At 60.1% G+C, this 19,325-nt stretch overlaps 2 protein-coding genes across 3 annotated transcripts; both read left to right on the top strand.

The window, feature by feature from the left end:
* The first annotated feature begins 3,679 nt into the window (after window positions 1–3,679).
* Window positions 3,680–5,122, top strand: HMX3 (H6 family homeobox 3). Its single transcript, XM_074999733.1, has 2 exons — window positions 3,680–4,059; window positions 4,288–5,122. The coding sequence occupies exons 1-2, from the start codon at window positions 3,735–3,737 to the stop codon at window positions 4,893–4,895; spliced, it is 933 nt and encodes a 310-aa protein (XP_074855834.1). The 5' UTR covers window positions 3,680–3,734; the 3' UTR covers window positions 4,896–5,122.
* A 3,935-nt stretch (window positions 5,123–9,057) lies between these two features.
* HMX2 (H6 family homeobox 2) lies at window positions 9,058–18,649 on the top strand. 2 transcript variants are annotated; one of them, XM_074999731.1, is made up of 3 exons: window positions 9,058–9,145; window positions 16,615–16,895; window positions 17,675–18,649. In XM_074999731.1, the coding sequence occupies exons 2-3, from the start codon at window positions 16,616–16,618 to the stop codon at window positions 18,223–18,225; spliced, it is 831 nt and encodes a 276-aa protein (XP_074855832.1). In that variant the 5' UTR covers window positions 9,058–9,145; window position 16,615; the 3' UTR covers window positions 18,226–18,649. The 2 variants fall into 2 exon arrangements, with proteins under 2 accessions (XP_074855832.1, XP_074855833.1); XM_074999732.1 differs by lacking the exon at window positions 9,058–9,145 and adding an exon at window positions 13,467–14,011.
* The last annotated feature ends 676 nt before the right edge of the window (window positions 18,650–19,325 follow it).

Raw genomic sequence — 19,325 nt, 5'->3', positions numbered from 1 at the left:
ATTAGGTGATGAGCTTTCCTGGGGCAGACCCACTTCATCAGATCTGGCCAAGCTGGCAACCACCCAGCAGAATGAATGGAAATAAAGAAGGAGATATGCTGGGAGCAAAAATAGGCCTATAAGAGGAACAGGTAATGGTTTTGCATCCAATACTGTGTGTGTTTCTGCTTAAGCCCTTTGAAAAGCCTTAACAATACATGGCCCTCACTGGTTTCTCACTGAGAACAGGGCATGAGGAGTGAGAGACAGAAGATACGTGTGGGAGAGAATAGTTTCTAGTTCTTTTGGCATATATGCCAGAAATCGTGTGTGAAAGCAGGTTAAAAAAGGCACTCATCAGGGAACAGCCAGACACTTAGAAGTGATGTGCCATAGGCCAGATCTGAAGCAGTGGGTCTGCCCCGCGAAAGCTCATCGCCTAATAAACTATCTTGTCAGTCTTTAAAGTGCTGCAGGACTGCTCTGACCTTAAAATGAATGTGCTCCCAGCCCAGCGGGGTGCTGAGTCAGGACTTATTTTAGACTTCCCTGAACTGAGCTAGCCGCGTGCTGGTGCAATTCCCTCCTCCCCTGAACGCCAAACTTGTTCAGGTGTTACCCCTATGGAGGTAAGGCGGATCCTGGAGAAGGCTGGTCCCCTGGCAGCCTGGCAAACCAGCTAGTGAAGCGCTCCCGTTCGGTGGCGGCTAGCGAGCGCCGGGGAATTCCAACAGAGGGCGCTGTGCGCTGTACTTTTGTCCGAGCCGGCCAATACGCTGCTTTCCAAAGAAGTACCTCTGGAGGGCTCGCACGGTCATTTCAAGCGAGAGAATCGGGGCCGGAGGGAGGGAGACACTGATTAGTCCAGGGCATCCTGCACCTTTTCTGTCTGCTGCTGCGATCCCCCAGGAAAGCCCATCCGAAGGAGGAAGTCCGCCTGGCAGGATGGGAGAGTGAAGGAACTGCAGCAAGCTTTGGAAACGGGGACATGAATTATACCCTGCAAAGACTCGGAGGAACTCTGAGTTTTCGGGTTAATCCGCGGCTCGTACGTGAACTGGTTAATCTAATAAGGGAGTAGGTCCAGAACCAGAGGTGTCCTGCAATGCGGTCTCACGTGGGCGTTTCTTAGGTTTGTTACACCCAATCCGGGCAAGCTACTGTCCCGGCCAGGACTGGGCTGCCCTGCGCTGCCCTGCCCTGCCCCGGGGGGAGGGGAAGAAGAGAGAAAGTGGGGAGTGGGCTAGCTCGGTGGTTTGAGCTTGGGCCTGCTAAACCCGGGGCTGTGAGCTCAGTCCCTCGGGGGGGCAATCAGGGACCTGCGGTAAATAGGGGCTGGCGCTTGGCCCTGCGGGAAAGGCAGGGGCCTGGACTCTGTCACCTCCGCAGCTCCCTTCCAGCTCTAGGAGACGCGTATCTCCACCTCGAAAGGGGTCTTTGCCAGAGCCCTTAAAGGGGTAACTTTTTCTGCGGGGCGGGAGCGCCGACGTAGCGCTGAGCGCATCCACCCCGCAGGCCCAACGCTGGACCAACCCGGCAACCACGCCGCGCAGCGGGCGCTTGTCTTCTTGCCTTGCGGGACGGAGGATGCCAAACGCGGTGACGTCAGGCGGGCCGCTGCGGGCAAACTTTGCGGGACTTTCTCAGCAGCAGCGGAGCAGCGTTGCTGGGGAGGTACCGGAGCGCCTCGCCAAGCAGAGGCCTTGGAGCTGCAGTTAGTTCTAGGAATTCTCTTCCGCTCCCTAAAACCTGCCCGTTCGTCCAGTGTTAGCAGATCTCCCTGCAGAGGAAACCACCTTTGAGTCAGTGACATTAACTGGGGTTTCCTCTTCAGGCCCCGGCGGAATGCAACGGCAATTCAGGCAAATCCACCGCAAACGCTGCTCCGAAAGCGGCTGGAAAGCACAGCAAACGGGGGCTCCTCCCGGGGCGTTATGTGAACAGAATTTGGTTACATCGGAAATCAAAGCAGCAAAACTGGTGAACTTAAACTCCCGCTCCGGGTAAAATCCTGGCGCTCCACACGCCCGCCTTGCAGCTCAGCCGGGGTGGGTCGGAGCGGCCAGGTCCAAGCCCAAGGCAGGAGAGGGCAGAGAGAAACGACCCGCCCGGGAGCGCGGCCGGCAGAGCGGCGCGGTGTCCTCGGGCTTCTGCCGGAGCAGTTTTCCTCTGTGTTTGTTGCCGCTTGAACTGTTTAAAACCAAGAGCGAGTCGCGCTGGGAGCTCTGGCCCCTTGTGCAAAGTTTGCAGCGAAGCGGGGCGCAAACCCCCGGCCGCCCTCGCCGCGGGCACAAGACGCCGCTCTCCCGAAACGCGCCGGCCAGGCGAGCGGCGCAAAACGAAGCGTGACCGGCAGCCTGGTTCTTAAGAACCAGCGACTGCGGACTGGGCAGCGCAACTTCTCCTGAAGTCTGCTGGGATGTGCCTGAGTCCCTGCGCGTCCCCGGGGCACAGGCGCGAGGGCCGGAGCGTATTTCGGCCAGTAAAGGGCTAAGAGGCTGTAAACAAAGCCCCGCGAGGCGGAGGGGTTGGAAAGGAAGCGCTTGGCTGAGGGCTTTGCTTTGGGGTAAGGCCATAACACCGACCCGCCCCTGCCCAAGAGCAGCGGCTTTGCGCAGCCTTCCCGCCCAGCCTCAGCCGAGCGCGCTGCCGGGCGCAGCAAAAGGAGAAAAGAGACCCCCTGGAGCTGGGCTAACTCCCAGAGCCGGCAAGGACCTGAGCGCCCAGCCAGGCCGGCTCCCTGCGCTGCCGGCAGGACCCGTTACCACCTGTCCGTCCGCCTCCAGCCTCGCACTGCAGCGGGCAGGCGACGCGGGGGAGGCAGCGCCTGAGCGCACAGGTGGCCCCGCCGGCTCTGGACCGGGGGGGTTGCTAAGGCTGGCGGGAAAGTGACGCTCTGTTGACGAAAGACCGCTCGGCCGCCGGCTGCTGCGCGGGACTCCAGGACGCCGCTCCCTAATTCGCCTGCGAGCCGGGGGAAACGCCCCGTAAGCGGCCCCCCGCGGAGGGCTGCCGCGCTGGGGGCAGGGGCCGAAGCTGCCCGGCTGCTGGGCGTGGTTCGAGCGGCCCGGGGGGGGCGGGGTTGGGCACCTGCTTGTTGCTTGGCTCGAGGTTTGCTCTTCCTTCTGCCGCGGGCGGGGAGCAGGGCCTGCCCCGGGGGGCGAGGAGGGGCCGTCGCTACCGCTGTGCCTCTTCCCTCCCCCCGCCCAGCCCAGCCCAGCCCGCGCAGAGAAGCCCAGGGCAGCGGGGGCGGACGGGCTTTGGGGACCTGAGCTGCGCGGCCGCTGCCATTTGCCGCCCGCCCGTCCCGCTGTGCGTCAGCGGAGCCGCTAAGAGCCCCGGCCCGGCCCGGCCCGCTGCCCGTGTCCGGCCCCGAGCGGGCTGAAGGAGGCGGGGGGCGGCTGCCTGGCTGGGGCTGGGGCTGCGCGGAGCCTCGGCCGCTGCGCGCGCCCGCTCGCCGCGCACGCCCCGCATTTAACTCGGCTGACATTTGGATTTCCTCATTAGCATCCGGCGCCGGCTTGACGCGGCAGCAGCAGCCCGGCTCCGCTCCGCCTCGCAGCCGCGCTGGGCGCCGGCCTCCGGGGGTCTCCGGCGGCTCAGCCGCCCCCCCATGCGCCGAGGCGCTGCCTCCTGGCCCCGCCGCCTGCCCCAGCCCCAGCCCCAGCCCCAGCCCCAGCCCCAGCCCCAGCGGCAGCGCCGGGCGGTGGATGCGCTGAGCCGCCGCCGCCGCCCCGCCCGGGCCCGCCAGGAGGATGCCTGAGCCGGGACAGGAGCCCCCCAGCAGCCAGCCGCCGCCGCCGCCCAAGGAGTCGCCTTTCTCCATCAAGAACCTGCTCAACGGCGACCACCGCAAGGCGCCCCCCAAGCAGCCGCGCCCGCTCTTCGCCCCGGCCGCCAAGGGGGCTCTGGAGGGCGCCGGCTTTGCCCTGTCCCAGGTGGGCGAGCTCGCCTTCCCGCGCTTCGACATCCCGGCGCAGAGGTTCGCCCTGCAGGCGCACTACCTGGAGAGGGCCCCCGCCTCCTGGTGGTACCCGTACACGCTGAGCGCCGCCGGGGGGCACCTGCCCCGGCCAGAAGGTACCGCCCGGCGCGCGCCCTCTCCCCGCTCGCGCGGCCCCCGGCTGCCCAGCGCCGGGCCGGGCCGGGCCGGTGCACGCGGGGCCCAGGCTCAGCTCCTTTCGGGGGCGGGGGAGGTGGCGGCGGGGCCCGGGGGAGGAGGAGGAGGGCGCAGCGGGCAGGGCGGCGCCCGGCTGCTCCCTCCGGCCCGGCGGTGCTCAAGGCGCGGTGTGTTTCCCTTTCCTGCAGCCGCCGAGAAATCGCTCCCGCGGGACTCCTCCCCGGCCTCGGGCACCGACAGGGACTCCCCGGAGCCGCTGCTCAAGGCCGAGCCGGAGCGCAAGGAGCTGGACTCCGCGAGCCCCGAGGAGATCGTCCTGGAGGAGAGCGACTCGGAGGAGGCGAAGAAGGAGGAGGCCGGGGCGGGCTGGGCGGCGCGGGAGGGCAGCCCGGAGAAGAAGCCCTGCCGCAAGAAGAAGACCCGCACCGTCTTCTCCCGCAGCCAGGTCTTCCAGCTGGAGTCCACCTTCGACATGAAGCGCTACCTGAGCAGCTCGGAGCGCGCCGGCCTGGCGGCGTCGCTGCACCTGACCGAGACCCAGGTCAAGATCTGGTTCCAGAACCGCAGGAACAAGTGGAAGCGGCAGCTGGCGGCCGAGCTGGAGGCGGCCAACCTGAGCCACGCGGCCGCGCAGCGAATCGTGCGGGTGCCGATCCTGTACCACGAGAACTCCCCCGCCGAGAACGGCAGCTCGGCGGCCAGCGTGCCGGTCAGCCAGCCGCTGCTGACGTTCCCCCACCCGGTCTACTACTCCCACCCGGTGGTCACCTCCGTGCCGCTGCTGCGACCCGTCTGAGAGCTCGGCCCGGCAAGTTCCTGGCGCGCCCGTGGGGAGGGGGTGGCTTTAAAACGCGGCCCTGGGCAAAGCCTCTGGCGCAGGCGAGAGGCCCGAGGCCCCGGAGCGGCTGGGAGTGATCAGTGATTTTGTTAAGTACTCCAGTGATTTGTGCAATTGGCCGAGCCAGGCTCCGAGGCCCTTTGTCGGGGTGGTGGGTAGCAGCTGGGGGAGGACCCCGCCAGTAACACCAGAGGCCAAGCGGAAACTTGTAGCGAACACTAGCATTGGTACTTCTTTTTGTAAAACGGGAACAAACGACCGCGCTCAGCTTTGTGGCTTTAGTTTTATTTTTGTAAACGACAATAAATAAACGCTCACGGTTTACCCCTCCGGGTTTGCCCAATGCTACCGGGGAACGGGATTTCTGTCCCTTTCACGCCTTTCCTCCTTTCCCAAGCTCGTTCGTCCTCTCGCCTCTGTTACACCTCCAAGACTCCGCTAGCCGAGGCTTTTCATTTCGCTAGATCTTTGTACAAATTTGCCTGGTCACTTTCCCCGGGTTTGCATCGTTCGGTTTCTGTGACAGGACTTTCCGATTCGAAAGACAGCCAGACGGAAATGCTTCATTGTGTACGCAGGTTGGGTGATCTTTATTTATTATCCTTTGTTTCGATTTTTAAAACAACTGACGGTGGGTTATTCTCGTCCTGCTTTTCCTTTTTTTAAATGGTATTTCAGCCTTTAAAAGAATCTGTATCCTTTCGTTTTCTTTTGTAAAACCGACAGAAATCTCTTGTCCTTCTGACCTGTGCAATACTGTACGACTCTTCGAGCACTGCGTTTCTTTTCATGGTGAGAAAGGGGTGTTCGTTTTTTCATTTGTATGGTGGAGTTCGTGGCGTTTAAGAGAAAAAGAGGGCAGGAGAGTGAAAAGAGAGGGATAAACACTATCTGTGTCCTGCAAACAGAAATAAATAAAAGAGGTTCGGTGTGCTAAGCGCTTTAAGTGAAGGACAATCAATCTTTGGGGGAAAATTAACTTATTTGCTACCATGTACAGTTTTCTTGTAGACTCCAGGGGTGTGTGGATTTTAATAGACTGAGTCAAGTATTGTGGGGGCCCCTCCATTCCCTCTGTCTTTCCTGCTGTCCGCTCACCTGGTGTAGGACGACTGTTCACTATCAGCCCAAGGAGGTTTTTTTGTTTGTTTTGTTTAGTTTTTGTTGCCTCTCTAGTTCTCGGTCCTATGTTGAAACCAGCTAATACTGTTAAAACTGAATGTCGTGGTGGAAAACTCAATAAAACCCGTTCCTTTATTCTTTTTTAAGTGTGGCTTTGGAAAACGAGACAGAACAGGTGGCTTTGAAACCTTCCCCAGTTCCCCCTGTTGCTGGACGCACACGCACACCCGCCCATTGGCTCCCACTCCAGGAACTGCTTGGACAGAGCGCGTATTGTTCTCCGGAGGAGCAAGCGCCTTGCTCACTCCCGGTTGTTAGCAGGGGAGGGGCCTTCGAGCGGAGGTTTTGTGCCGGTGCGGCCCGGCTTGCGGGATGAGTGCTGGGCCGCTGGCTCTTGGCCTCGTGGGCGTGGGGTGGATGGCAGGGCGCCTACGGGAAAGCAGAGGCCGGGCCAGCTGCACCGGAGCGTCAGCCCAGCCAGGGCGACTTCTGGCCCAGCGCTGGAGGGGACCGCTGACCCTGGAGGGGGATGAAAACGCCCTTGGAGGCAAAGGGAGGTGCCCGGCCACACCCCTCGGGGCCGGCCCCGCGGGGGGAAGAGCCACCGCGGCGCGGGGCAGGCCCCAGCAGTGCCCCGGCCCGGCGCGGCGGGAGCTTTGGCCAAACACCTGGAGGGCGGTGCCGGGGGACAGGCTCCCGGGTGGACTCACCGCAGAGGGGCGGAGAAGCTGATCCCTCCACCGCGGCTGCGGGGCGGGGACGGGACGGGCTCAGGCCGCCGCCGGGGCAGCCCTTGGAGTCCTGCCGGGGGCCCCAGGGAGCCCCTGTGCCCGCGCGGTGCCAGCCCGGCCCCCTCCCCCGGGCACGCGGAGGAAACTCGCGCTCTCTTTCGGGCCGGCAGCGCGCACACGCCGCCCCTTCCCAGCAGCGGGCGGGCTGCGTCGGCCGCCCCCTGCCGCAGCCCCGGCGAGCAGCGCTCCTCCGCCGGGCGTGCCGAGCGCTCCCACTTCCGGCTTCAGCCCGGCTGCGCATCCCCACTCCACGCCGGCGGGCTGGGCTGGGCTGGGCGGGTCCGGGTTCCCCCCCCCCAGTCCCGGGAACGAACCGGGGCCCGTTGGCCTCGCGGCGGCCCCGCGCTCCTGGCAAAGCGCAACTTCCCGGCCTGCGCCCCAGCGCGCCGGTGCAGAAGGCGGCGCGCCCAGCGGCCCTGGCGCAGCGCTCGGAGCGGCCCCCCTGGCGCTGGGACTCTGCAGTTCCCCGCGCGCCTTGCTGCTCTGCCGCCGCCGAGGGGGGCGCCCTTTGGAGACGGGCTCGCCCGAGGCTCCCCACGGGACACGGCCCCCGGGGTTCCCCTGCAGGGCTCGGGCATCAGCTCCCGCGCCCCCTGGGCCGCGCGTGCACCGCTATTCTTCGTCTTAGCAGCCCAGACCCGCGCGCCAGCCGCGTCCCGGCTCCCTGTGCATGTGCGGAGAGGGCAGGGGCCCGCCGGCGGCCTCGGTGGTTTGCTCGCCGCTGGGGAGCCGAAACCCTGGCGTGCGTGGGGAATGGAAAACAAACAGAAATTCGGAGCCCGAAGACGTTGTTCCGTGTGTCACCTACAAACAGAGTGATGCCTGGTGCTGTTTGCAATACTAACTGTGCAGCAGGTCAATAGCAGCCCATTAAAAATCGTGTTGTAATTGCAAATACATCCTTAGATCTTACAGCGCGATGACACCGGAGCTAGCAAACGCCGAGAAAGGCTTTATTTGTGGTCAGTGCCTAGAAAACGGTTATTGACCGACCCGGGCTTCTCTCGATCGAGAAAGGACTAGTTTGTTGCAACCCCGGGTCGTCCTCTGTATTTCTTTTTTCTCCTCGGGTGCCGCACCTGCTGCTTCCCTCGCCGCCCAGTGGCAACCTCACGGCTCGGGAGGGTGTAATTGCAGCAATAAAATAACAGCGCTTGTCTAGCATGCAGCAAATCATCGAACAAGGGCTACGTTTAAAAACGCCCGGGCCAAACATCCGGCCCAAAACATGGCAAGAGAACAGCTGCTAGGATCCGGCACAGCCTCCGCTTGCGAGCTGTGCTCTGCCTAGCTTCAAAGGTAACCAAAGACCATTTTTCCCTCTCCCGTGTCTACTTTAAATACACCATCCCCGGAGTAAGATCGGCGATAACGCGCCACCAGCTCATCCGTCAGGTGAGCAGCTTTGAAGCCCGGTCAGAGCCCATTAACCAGCTTCACCCGGGTCGGAAAGCCAAGCTGGTGATGCTGGGAGTTTGGTAGGCTGCCGTTTGGAAAGCCACGCTTCAGCCTTTGAAAACAAACTTCTACTCGCACACCACATTCACTCCAACGCTAAGGGAAGGGCTGGCTTTAATCTCTCCTGCCACTGGGCAAAACTTTTCCTCTAAGTAACTTTTCCTGGTGCGGTTGAGTAACTGACAACCCGCTGCTAACGTCCCTCTCTCCAAAAATACAAGGGAGAGTGGCTCAGAGCTCAGCAAGAGGCAAAGCCCTCTTTGTTTTCCAAGCAGAGACAAATTCCTAGGGAACCCCCCCGCCATCTCGCCAGCTTGGCGGTTGTGGAAAGTTTGGTGGGAAGCGCAAGCCAGCGCCGCGTTTTAAAGGATTTTAAACGCTCACTTTGCAAATAAACTGCCCAATAGTCAGAGGCAGAGCTCTTTGGTCCCAGGATTTGTGCAATTCAAAGAAAGTCGCTTCATGCCTTAATCTGTAGCAACTGTATCACCACTTCTGTTTATTGCTACCACTGTGCTCTGCAAATCTGTGCCTTTGTTTGCAATTAAAGAGATACATAGTTCTTCATATCCCCTGTTTTGAGCGTGGCTGAACAGAACTAGCTTTCGTGTTTGTATTAGAAACATACATGTATTTCTTTTATTTGGTATTAAATAAAGGCTTGCTGTGTATAGCAAACAGCAGGCAGAAAGATATAAAGTTCCCTGCCACCAGATGATTGGATTCAGAAGTCTTTTGCCTGCGGAGAACTGAAGTTAAGATTACAACACAGACCCGCCTGAGCAGGGGAGTCCGTCTTCAGAACAACTGGAGACGGCTGTTGCAGAAGTTTAAGAGGTTGGTATTTTCTTTGCTGCAAATTAAGTAGCGCATGTTACCTGGTAAGGCTCCCTGCTGCAGGAGCTAGGCATGCCATAATGCTAACGTGATGCAGATGCAGGAGTAAGAAAGCTGAATTAGATTATAGAAGAAGAGGGCTGGGACACAAATACACCTACGCTCAGCCCCGAGTGAACGATTCATCTTGAAAGTAATGATTGGGGGATACAGGGTTTCCCCCCCAAATATGCTGCAAGTGTCTCTGTAATAATCACTTTACTCTATCGACTCGGTGGAGTGTGCAAACGGAATGAGAAGACCATTAAGGGCATTAACAGATTGGTACAGCATAATGCCTCAGTTCCTATTGATCGGGAAACGTCTGCAAAATATTGTTTCAAATGAATCTATTGTTCATGGGCTCTCTCGTCAGGGTTGATGACCTTGGTTTGTTCTCAGCCGTCCAAATGATCCGTTCCGGGCGCCGATCTGATTAGCAACTTTGCAAAACAGCGGTGGGGGCGCAGGGAATGGCGGAGGGTCAACCGATGTTCCTTGGCGGGCTTCAGGCGGGGAGCTCGCTGCTCGCAGCAGCTTTCTCCCACGGCGCTTAGTTAACGCGAGCATTTGGGTCCGCGGCCGGTTCCCCCACCCCTTCGCACTGCCCGCACCGTTGCGCTTCGATGCGTTATAGCGCAAAGAGCTGCATCTCCCGAAGCAATCCCGCCCGTCTTCCTGGCTCTTTAATTACACTCCAGCCGCTGCCTCCTTTCCCAGCGCCGCCAGGACCCTTGCAAGCCACTGCATTTCCGGACAGCACTGCCGAGAATGCGACACGGGACCCACCTATAGACAAGGGGCAGGAGTCAGGCAAGGAGGAGGCGATAAAGAAGTGAAACTCTCCTGCCCTGAATTGCTTTTCCTGTGCCGGTGAGAAAGGCTAATAACCAGTCCTAGGACTGCAGTTCAGGGAAATACCCCCCCTTACTTAGGGCTCCCTTATGCAAAGAGGACATCCCTGAGAGGGGTCTGCCGGGATCAGCATCCACCGACTCGCTTTGCGTGAGTGTGTTCTAGCCGAGACAGCCCCTGAATACAAGGGGAGTTGGGAGACACGGATAAGTTCCCCTCCCTCCCAGGGCTGCCCTCTTGGGAACGGTCCCTTATGGGATCGCTTCCTTACTGAGTCCTTTCCAGAGGCCAAAGTACCTTTAGGGAGCCGATCGCTGCGTTCCCGACAGACGCCTGGGAGTTACCCACCGAGAAGGCAGAAAGGGTTATCTGCGGGTGAAGAGCCAGACAAGACTAAGGGTCCCACCCGGGCACGCCTCACTCACGCTGAATTTGGCCCCGGAGGGCGTTCAGACCTGCCGGGCTCTGTTCCCGGGGCATAGGGCGCTCCGCGGCTGTGGCGTACGGGAGAGAGCCACAGAGGCCGGCGGGGAAGCGGGAATCAGGGGCTGAGGGGGTCACACGGTCCTTTCCCCGATTTTCTCCAGCCCGTTTACTCCTGCCTAGTCCCACCTCCCCATTACGCAATGGCAGCTTTGCCTCGCTACCGAGATAAGCCCCCGTAGAGACTTAAGCCCCTGTGGGGCTGACCCAGACAGTTTTCATAGGGTGATAAGAGGGATCGGGGAATATTAGCTGTATTGACGACCTGTCTCCCCCAAACACACACGTGCAGCCAACTGCGGACATGCCTGTGCCAACGCCCGGGCGCTGCCGCTGCGTGGGACCGCGGCAATCTGATGGGCATAAAAACTCGGCTTGTGCACGGTTTGGTCACCTGGTCTTGCCTCTCCCGAGCTCTAATGTTTTAAATAAATGTAAAGAATCTCTCGCTCTCCTCAGCTCTATTCGCTTTCATGATGGAGCGGAACCATCAGATTTTCATCAAAGTTCTATTAAGTGAAACATAGGTTGCAGGGCACCCTCTGATTGAAACAGTTTAAATTTTAATTGTGTTTTTAATTTGACATATAGTTGCAGAAAGGAATGACACTCCAACGCCGAGGGGCGGTCGATTTTCTTAATTTCTCCCAGAGGAATTGATGAGTCTATCAGGCCACTAGATTGGAAACACATTAAAGCTCTCTGGTTAGGTTGTTAATTGGAACTTGATGGATTGGAGGCCTTGGATAGGCTATGCTGATCCAATCTTCATGAGTTTCTGTTTTCCAATAAATTACACAATTCATTTTCCAGCCACAGATTACATGAATTGCACCCCTCTAGGGTTCTCTTTTTCACGCAGGGAGCCCTTTCCCCCAAAAGCCTATGGCGAGATGTCATTTCCGCCAAAAAACTAGCAGCAGAGGCTCTTGAATGAAAATCGAAACATAATCAACGTTTATACTTAGAAAATTTATCGAGATCATTTTCTCTGGTATTTCCTTATTTTAAAGTTCGGACGCGCCATATATCATAATCCACACGTGGAGAGGGGGCTGTGGTTAATATTTATCGAAGCTTGATTCCGAGATCAAACTTGTTTATGACTTCATCTGTCATTTCAGAGGGAACCTGCTCCCAATATTACAGCCGCTCAACGAGCCTATTTTCCAACTGCTGCAAAAGCCGAGGAGATCAATTTTTATTAGGCTGCTCTGGAAGCTTGCTCAGGGCCACTTTAATACTGAGCAGCCTAATAATCTGGAGAGCTAAACTTTAAGCGTTCGCTCTGTCTTGGAAAGTTTATCTCCCTGTAACGTTTGGACGTATGTGGCCTATCGCCCGTGCGGCGCAGGCTAACCGGGCCACGTACCCCCCGCCCCCGCCCCATACCATCGCTAGCGGCTGCCCTGCTTAATGTTTGACCGGCTGATAATGAAAGTCTGGCGGGAATTCTCCCCCCTCCCCAGCCCCGAAGGAGAACTCGGGGAGCCCCAGCTAATGGGAAGTCGGGGAGCCCCAGCTCATGGGCATGGAGCGTGGCAGCCCAGCCACTCAGGCTGACTTCAATCCCCAAGCAGTTTGGGACTGACCAATATTTCCCGAAGCAACGCGGGCAGCCAGCGCCGTATTTTAGCTGATCCTTCTCCTGACAGATGTGGTCATTTCACAACTTGAAACTGACATGGGCGTATAAAATCTGCCCATTTAGCTGTGACAGGGCAGATTTCACGCCTTGTCTGCGGCGGTTGTAAATTCTGTCCCCCCTCCGCTCCAGCCCCCATATATCACCGGCTCGCAGAGGACTCTGCCCTAGGTGAGCATATGCCTCGCTGTAACTCGGCGGGGGCTTGAAATGACGGCGCTGGGCGCTTTGTCACTCCCCCGAAGCCGGCGGAACAATAGGATCTGCCACCCTGCCCCGTCTTCCTCTGCCAGCCGGAGAAGGCCCTGGGCTTTGGATGGCCCCAGTAACGCTTCCCCCTGCAGGCGCACTCTCCTAGCGGGTCTGGTTGAGGGAGGGCAGTCGCGTCTCCTCCGCTCCAGCTGTTCTCAAACATCAGGAGCACTGGCAGACCAGTCCCTGGCACAGAGCGGGAGCAAACGGCACCCTGGGTGGCCTTGGGGTTCAGAGCGGGCAATTCACAAGCGCAAAGGCCCCGCGGTTCCTTTCTGCACCAGCCCAGGGGATGCGCGAGGCTGGGACCCTTCCCCAGGTCACTGCGAAACCCGGAGGCAGCAGATCTTTCTGCGGTCTCCTAACGGCGCTTGGGGGTCCCTCCCAGCAGGCCCATGGCTTAGAGCAGTTGCCCCCCGGGGGCGGGGGCTGCAGCTTCTCGGGACTTTGACTGAGGGGAACTTACAGAGCTCCCCTGAGGCCCCTTTTTAACTCTCCCCTCCCCCCGCTTTTTCCAGGTCGTCGGGAGTCAGCCTAGGGCCTGATCCTGCCCCTCTTAAAGTCAAGGAGAGCGGGGAGCTGACCTGCAGCCATCCCGCTCCTTTTCCTCCAGGCTGGGCAGGGGAGAAGCTGACTGTTCCCTTCCCAGCCCGCCCTCCCCTTTCGTCTCTGCCCGGCTCCAGCCCACTCCCCGGGACAGCAGGCAAGGAACCCATCTAGCGAGACTCCTTTTCCCAGCGCGCTCGTGTGAACTCTCTGTGGTTTGTTCACACGCACAAAGGGGCGTTTCCAGAGGACCAAGTTCTCCCAGTTCCGATGCTGGGTCCTCTCACTTGCTGGCCGCCCGCGTGTAGAACCGACTGCGGCTCGTCTTCTGGGCGAGCGGGGTAACCCCTCTTCTGGGGAGCCTGTCGGGAAACTTCCAGGAAAGTTGCCATTTCTCTCCGGGTGGAGCGTGGCCGGGCCGGGGCTGGGGCAGGGGCCTCAGAGCTGAACGAAGGACGGTTTCTTCAATCGCATTTCAGCGCGGGGTCTTTCCGGGTTAATGAGCTGACATCATGATTAAAGCTGACCATTTGTAATGTGTCTCGACCCTGTTGAAAAGCACTGAAAAGGTTAATGTGGTAAAGCAGGACAGCACCTGCCCCTCGCAGGGAGACGAGTTGGAACACTTTTCCTAATCAATTAGCCCGTTAATGAGTCTATCAAGTAGTTAAGTAGTTAAAGATTATGCAGCTGGTCTGGGTAACAGTCGTCATCTCGCTATACATAATTATATTATAAGTCCCTTATTCAATATAGCAGACATAATACAGTGACTTGGAGTTAATGAAAATGTCATTTTAAAACGTCTTGACATTTGTCTTTATTGATTTGTGTATTTCCGTCTCTTTCCCTCTCCCCCCAGCCCACGCCCGGATTTGATTTTTTGTGTTTAATTTTGAAGAGGGGAACAAACATATTATTAAAAGAGCCAAGAGATGGAAGCTCCAGGCCCCGGTATAGGTGACCGGAAGATAGAGCAGATCATTTCCTTCTCTCTCCTGGGAAATAGCCCTGTTAGGCTGCACGCTGCCAAAGCGAAGTAGCTGGTAAGCTCAACCGGCTAGACCCTGGCGCCGGTAACACTGAGGTAAAGGGTTCGAGTCCCCGCCCGGGCCACAGCGTTGACTGTGTCGCTCTTGTGTTTGGGTGATGTGCAGTTAGCCGGCGGCAGAAGACCCGGGCTTCTTTCCCCTAGATGAAAGGCCCACCATAAGTCGGATCGAAAACAACGTGGGGTGAGCCCATCCACGGGCCAAGAAGCCTATGGGGAAAGGTAGGGACTTAACGGGAGAAGAGTTACCCGGCCGTTTGCCCCCAGCAGAGCAGCTCCCTAGGGGCAGCGGACGCTTCCGCCGCTCGGATGCGTTCCCCTCGCAGGGAACGTGCTGCTTCCCTCTCACTTGCAATTCACAAGCTGGCTAAGACCTTGAAATGCGCCGCGTCTTATGGGGGTTGAAATGTTTCCCGCCACAGGTGCCCCTCAAACCCAGGGCGACTCTCCCGGGGTAATACTGGGGAGCACAGTAAAACACAGCGCCTGCTCGCTGGATGATCCACGCAGGGACTGAAGGGAGGTGCAGTTAGGCAGAGCTACCCCGCCGGGGGTGGGGGAGCCGCCCCGAGAGAGAAGGCAGCGGGATCTGCATCTACTCCATCACCTCCTATTAACGTGCTACCGATGCGATAACGCGCCCGCAGATGCTGACTCGGCTACGCTCCCTCTCGGGGGTGCCCCGGTTTCGACAGCTGATACAGGATAACCCGAACTTAGGTTCTCCTTTTAGAGGGGCCCAAGCGCTTCTATCCTTTGACTGTCTGGTAGACGGGAAAGGGGTTATAAGCGGCTCGGAGAAGACAGACTCGGGCCAGGGCTGGTCAAGTTAGCGTGACCCCTGAAGTGAGTGGCTTTCATTAATCCGACCTTGAAGCGAGCCTTGCGATCGCGGGAGGTTTCCCACTCGCCCGGGTGAGCTCGTTTTTCATCTCTGCCCACTCGAAGGCACGCGGGGTACCAGGCTGAAAATTAGTAACCCCCCGCCCCATCCTAATGCAACTGCACCGGGATGAAGGAGCCGGGAGTTGCAACCCGCAACGATCGTTGCTCTCCTGGTGCTCCGCTGGAGGAAGTTGTTTTACGACTTCCAACGCGATGGCTTCCCTTTCCAATGGCCGCGCTTGGAGGGAGGACGCGCAACTCCCGAGGCCCTGGAGCGATTGCGCGCGCAGTTCCAGTGAGTGCAATGAAGTTAGTGAATCCCCATGCAAGTGCTCTCTGAACAGGCAGCAAATGGGAGTGAGAGGCATCCGGCTGCAACACAAAGCCCTGTTACATCCCACGGGGCTGGCTCGAGATGTACCCGCAGCGTTTGGGGCGTGGGAACGCGTTTGGTAGGGTAGGTTGCCCGCGACCATTGCTACCTCTATGAAACGAGCCTTGCCTAGGCTCCTTGGCGCCACACCACTCACACCCACTCAGGCTTTTCATCTCTCCCAGCCTCAGGCGAGGCAGAGCGGGCTGCCCCGAAAAGGAGCCCACTGGTTGTGTGCCTGATACTACCCGGGAGCCGCTCGGCTGGGCCAAGGCTTTAGAGCCAAGCAGTGGGGTGGGATTCGCTCCTGCAGCGGGGCCCTTTCTGGCGTGATTCGGGGCCCCACTGAACCACGGGCAGGGAGTGACCCAGCCGGCGGCTTCTTTGAATTCCCCCTTCCTTAGGTGAGACAAGTGGAAGCCGGTGTCTTCAGGGAACCAAATCTTCCACCTTCTCTGGAAGCTGGACCTGCCCAGGCGGAGTTTGCTCGGTTTCCTTTCAACTCCCGCTAGTAAAACCGAGATTTGGTTTTTCCACTCGCAGCTTTGCCTGTTCGGGGGAATTTTAGCTCCAGGGGAGAGAACTGGAGCCCTGCGCTGGGTGCTCTGGTGCAGGAATGCTGCAGTTGCAAGCGGGGTATGAGCCCAGGTTCCCTTAGAGTGGGGAAGCCGGGGGGAAAAGGAAGCAACTCACTCAGCGTCCGGGTCATTTGTGTGCCGCACCGGTCTTTAAATCGTTACACAAATGTTGCCCGGGCGGCAGCAGACTCGAGCCAATCCTTTGCCCGAGCAAAAGGGCAAACCCCCCCGCCCCCGAAAGGCTCCATCCGCTGCTTTAAGTCCGAGCCTCGGCCCGAATCAGTTCAAGCCCCGTTTCCACGCGGAGGGTGACGCGCGAGGCGGTGGGGAAGGAGCGCCCAGGCAGAGCCTTGCCTGGCGGCTGGTTTACCCCGATCAGCGGCAGGCTTTAAAGCGAGCCTTTCCCCGGGCAGCGTCCCCCGCGGCCGGCTGCTCCCGCCCGCAGCCCCCCGAAAAGCAGCGGCCTTGCGGGGGGACTAGGAGTTTGAAACTTTCCGGGGCCGCCAGCAGCCTGTGATTGGCCCTGGCAGATGTAACCTCCATGCAAATGAAGCCACGCCACCCCGCCGCCTGGAGAGCAGGAGAGACCTGAGCGAGGACGGAGATGCAGTCAGGCTGGGCAAGCGCAGGGAAACCTGCAAAGACACGCCAAAAACACGCCCCAGGCCGCCCCGGCCCCCTAGGCAGCCGCGCTCCCGCAGCCCTGCCCCCCGAGCGGCGCTAAGCGGAGAGCTTTCTCCCTCTTCTCTCTTATGAGCCCAGGATGAGCAGCAAAGACGACGCGAGCAAGTGTTGCCCGGCGGCCGCTCCGATCTCCAGCTTCACCATCCAGTCCATCCTGGGCAGCGGGTCCTCGGAGGGGGGCCGGGAGCCGAGTTCCCAGGCCGCCGCCGCCTGGCCGGGCAGGAAGCGAAGTCTCTCGGTGTCCTCCGAGGAAGAGGAGCCGGAGGAGAGCTGGAAACATCCCGGCTGCTTCTGCCCGGAGGCGCAGGGCGCCAAGGAAGCCGGCCACAAGCACCAGCCCATCAGTTTCACGTGCCTCAGTGAGTACCGGGCGCGTCCGCCCCCGCGGGAAGCGCGGCGCAGGGGAGCAGGTACCGAGGCAGGGCGCGTGGAAACGGGCGCCGCGGCGCCCCGCGGGGCGCTCTCGCCTGTGCTGCGAGCCCCTTCGTTTCCCCGGCGCGGGTGGCCACTTTGGAGAGGGTCCGGCTGCCAGCAGAGCTAACCCGCGTCTCCCGCAGCCGGGGGCCCTGCTCCAACGGGGGCAGGGACGTGCCGCGGCCTCCGCTTGGCAGCCGGGGCGGAGGGGGGGTTGCTTGGTGCCTGGACAAACTGGTGTGGGATCTGCACCGGCTTTGGTGCCAGAGGGTGAGAGATCCCCGGGGCGGTCGGTCCCTTCCCTGTCTCTATCCCCCCTTTTCTGGCGCACGGTGGCTCGTTTGGGCTGCTGGAGAACCGGGGTTTTGCACCTGTTCGCCGCCGCTCCCTGGGGAGGGGAGGGGAGGAGGGCGGTTGGGTCTCAGCCCTGGGGGGGCCAGGGGAGATGCTACCCTCTGCAGCGAGCTCCAGCCCCGGGAGAGCAACGCCTCCAAAGCGGGATGGGAGGGCGGGGAGGTTCGAGCCAGACCCAGCGCCCGGCCTCGGGAACGGACCGAGAGCAGCTGCTCGCATCCCGCCCTGGGAGCTGCACCCGGGGGCCGGTGAAAGGCCTGGGCTTCCCTGCCTGGCTCGGGCGCTGCGGCGCCGGCCGTGGTATCCTCTGCCCCGGCCTGGCGGGAGGCAGCAGCTCCTGGCATAGCCCCGCTGTGTTTGCTCTCTTCAGGCGCTCCCAAGGGGAATGGAGGCGCAGCGGCGGTTGCCCCGGCCCGGACGCCCTTCCTCTCCCCGACCCAGCAGGACTTGAAGGAGGAGAAAGAGAAACACTTCGCCGCAAGCTCCCCGCCGGCGGCGGAGGACAGAGCGCGGGAGGGAGCGGACAGACAGGCTCACTCCGCCAAAAAGAAGACGCGCACCGTTTTCTCCCGCAGCCAAGTGTACCAGCTGGAGTCCACCTTCGACATGAAGCGCTACCTGAGCAGCTCGGAGCGCGCCTGCCTGGCCTCCAGTCTGCAGCTCACCGAGACGCAAGTGAAAACCTGGTTCCAGAACCGCAGGAACAAATGGAAAAGGCAACTCTCGGCAGAACTGGAGGCGGCCAACATGGCCCACGCCTCGGCTCAGACCCTGGTGGGGATGCCCCTGGTGTTCAGAGACAATTCCCTTCTGAGAGTGCCGGTGCCCAGGTCGATCGCCTTCCCAGCCCCTTTATACTACCCCGGCAGCAACCTGTCGGCCTTGCCTCTCTATAACCTCTACAACAAGCTCGACTACTGACTCGGGGAGCCTCTCTCTCTGCACAGCCGCGATGGCTTTGGTAGCGCTCACCCGCCTGTGTCCGCAGGGGAAGCAAACGCGCCGCTTGCGATGCTCGGACATACACCGTGTGTATTCGGTCCTGTTATTTATTGGAGCCCCGCGGTTGGGTTGCTCGTTTTCTAGGCTGGCCCAGTGCTCTGCCGCGCGTTATCCCGCCAGCCCCGGCCGGCTTGGCTGAGCTCCCGGGACTTGACAACAAACAGCGAGCGCCTCTCTATCTGCAGGAGCAGGTAGGAAAAGGCCGAGGCGCTGGGTTGCGGCTCTGCAACTCTAGAGGCCAATTTCCACCCGCTGAGTCTTACGCTGCCCCTTGCAAATCAAATGTAAAGAGAAGGAAAAAGCCCATATTGCAGAGCTGTAAATATTTTTAAAGGAAATAAAACATTTTAAACAGCGTTTGTAACTCTTGCCCAGCGGGTTGCGTGTTTCGGCTCAAAGCGCCGGGCGCTTTGTGGTCCCCCTGCCGCCCTGCGAAGGGGGGGCTCGGTTTGCAGGGAGCGGGGCAGACGCCTACTGCGCGGGGTTGCTTCCGTTCGAACGGGGCCCTGGCACTCGCTGATTCGGAGTGAGTGCCGGAAGAGTCGCCCTTCTTTCGAGAGAGGCCCCGGGAGTCCCGCGGCGCCGTTCCACCGCCTGCCCAGGCCTCCCAGCAGCCGCAGCTGAACAGGAGCTAGCCCACAACAAGTCCTGGGGCACTTTCTAGGCCGACAGCTATTTTGGAGCCTAAGCTCTCGTGGGCAGAGTCCCGCTTCCTCAGACTCATGCACCCCAGGAAGCGGGTCTTCGCCCACGAAAGCTTAGGCTCCAAAATAGCTGTCGGCCTAGAAGGTGCCCCAGGACTTCTCGTTGTTTTTGAAGCTACAGACTAACTCAGCCGCCTCTCTGATCCTGCTGCCCCGCACACTGCTGGAGGCGGGGCTGGAAAGACCCCGCTGCGAGGTGACCCGCCGGCTGCGATGCAGGGAGACTTCAAATAAGACGCTAATGGAGCAAGAATATCCGAGCCTCGGCAGGTCACCGTGAGACTTGCCCAGAGGCTCGGAGCGAGCGCCGGGGCA

This window comes from Carettochelys insculpta, chromosome 7 (assembly GCF_033958435.1).
Source record: "Carettochelys insculpta isolate YL-2023 chromosome 7, ASM3395843v1, whole genome shotgun sequence".
NCBI classification, from domain to species: domain Eukaryota; kingdom Metazoa; phylum Chordata; order Testudines; family Carettochelyidae; genus Carettochelys; species Carettochelys insculpta.
This window is presented reverse-complemented; position numbering and strand designations above follow the sequence as displayed.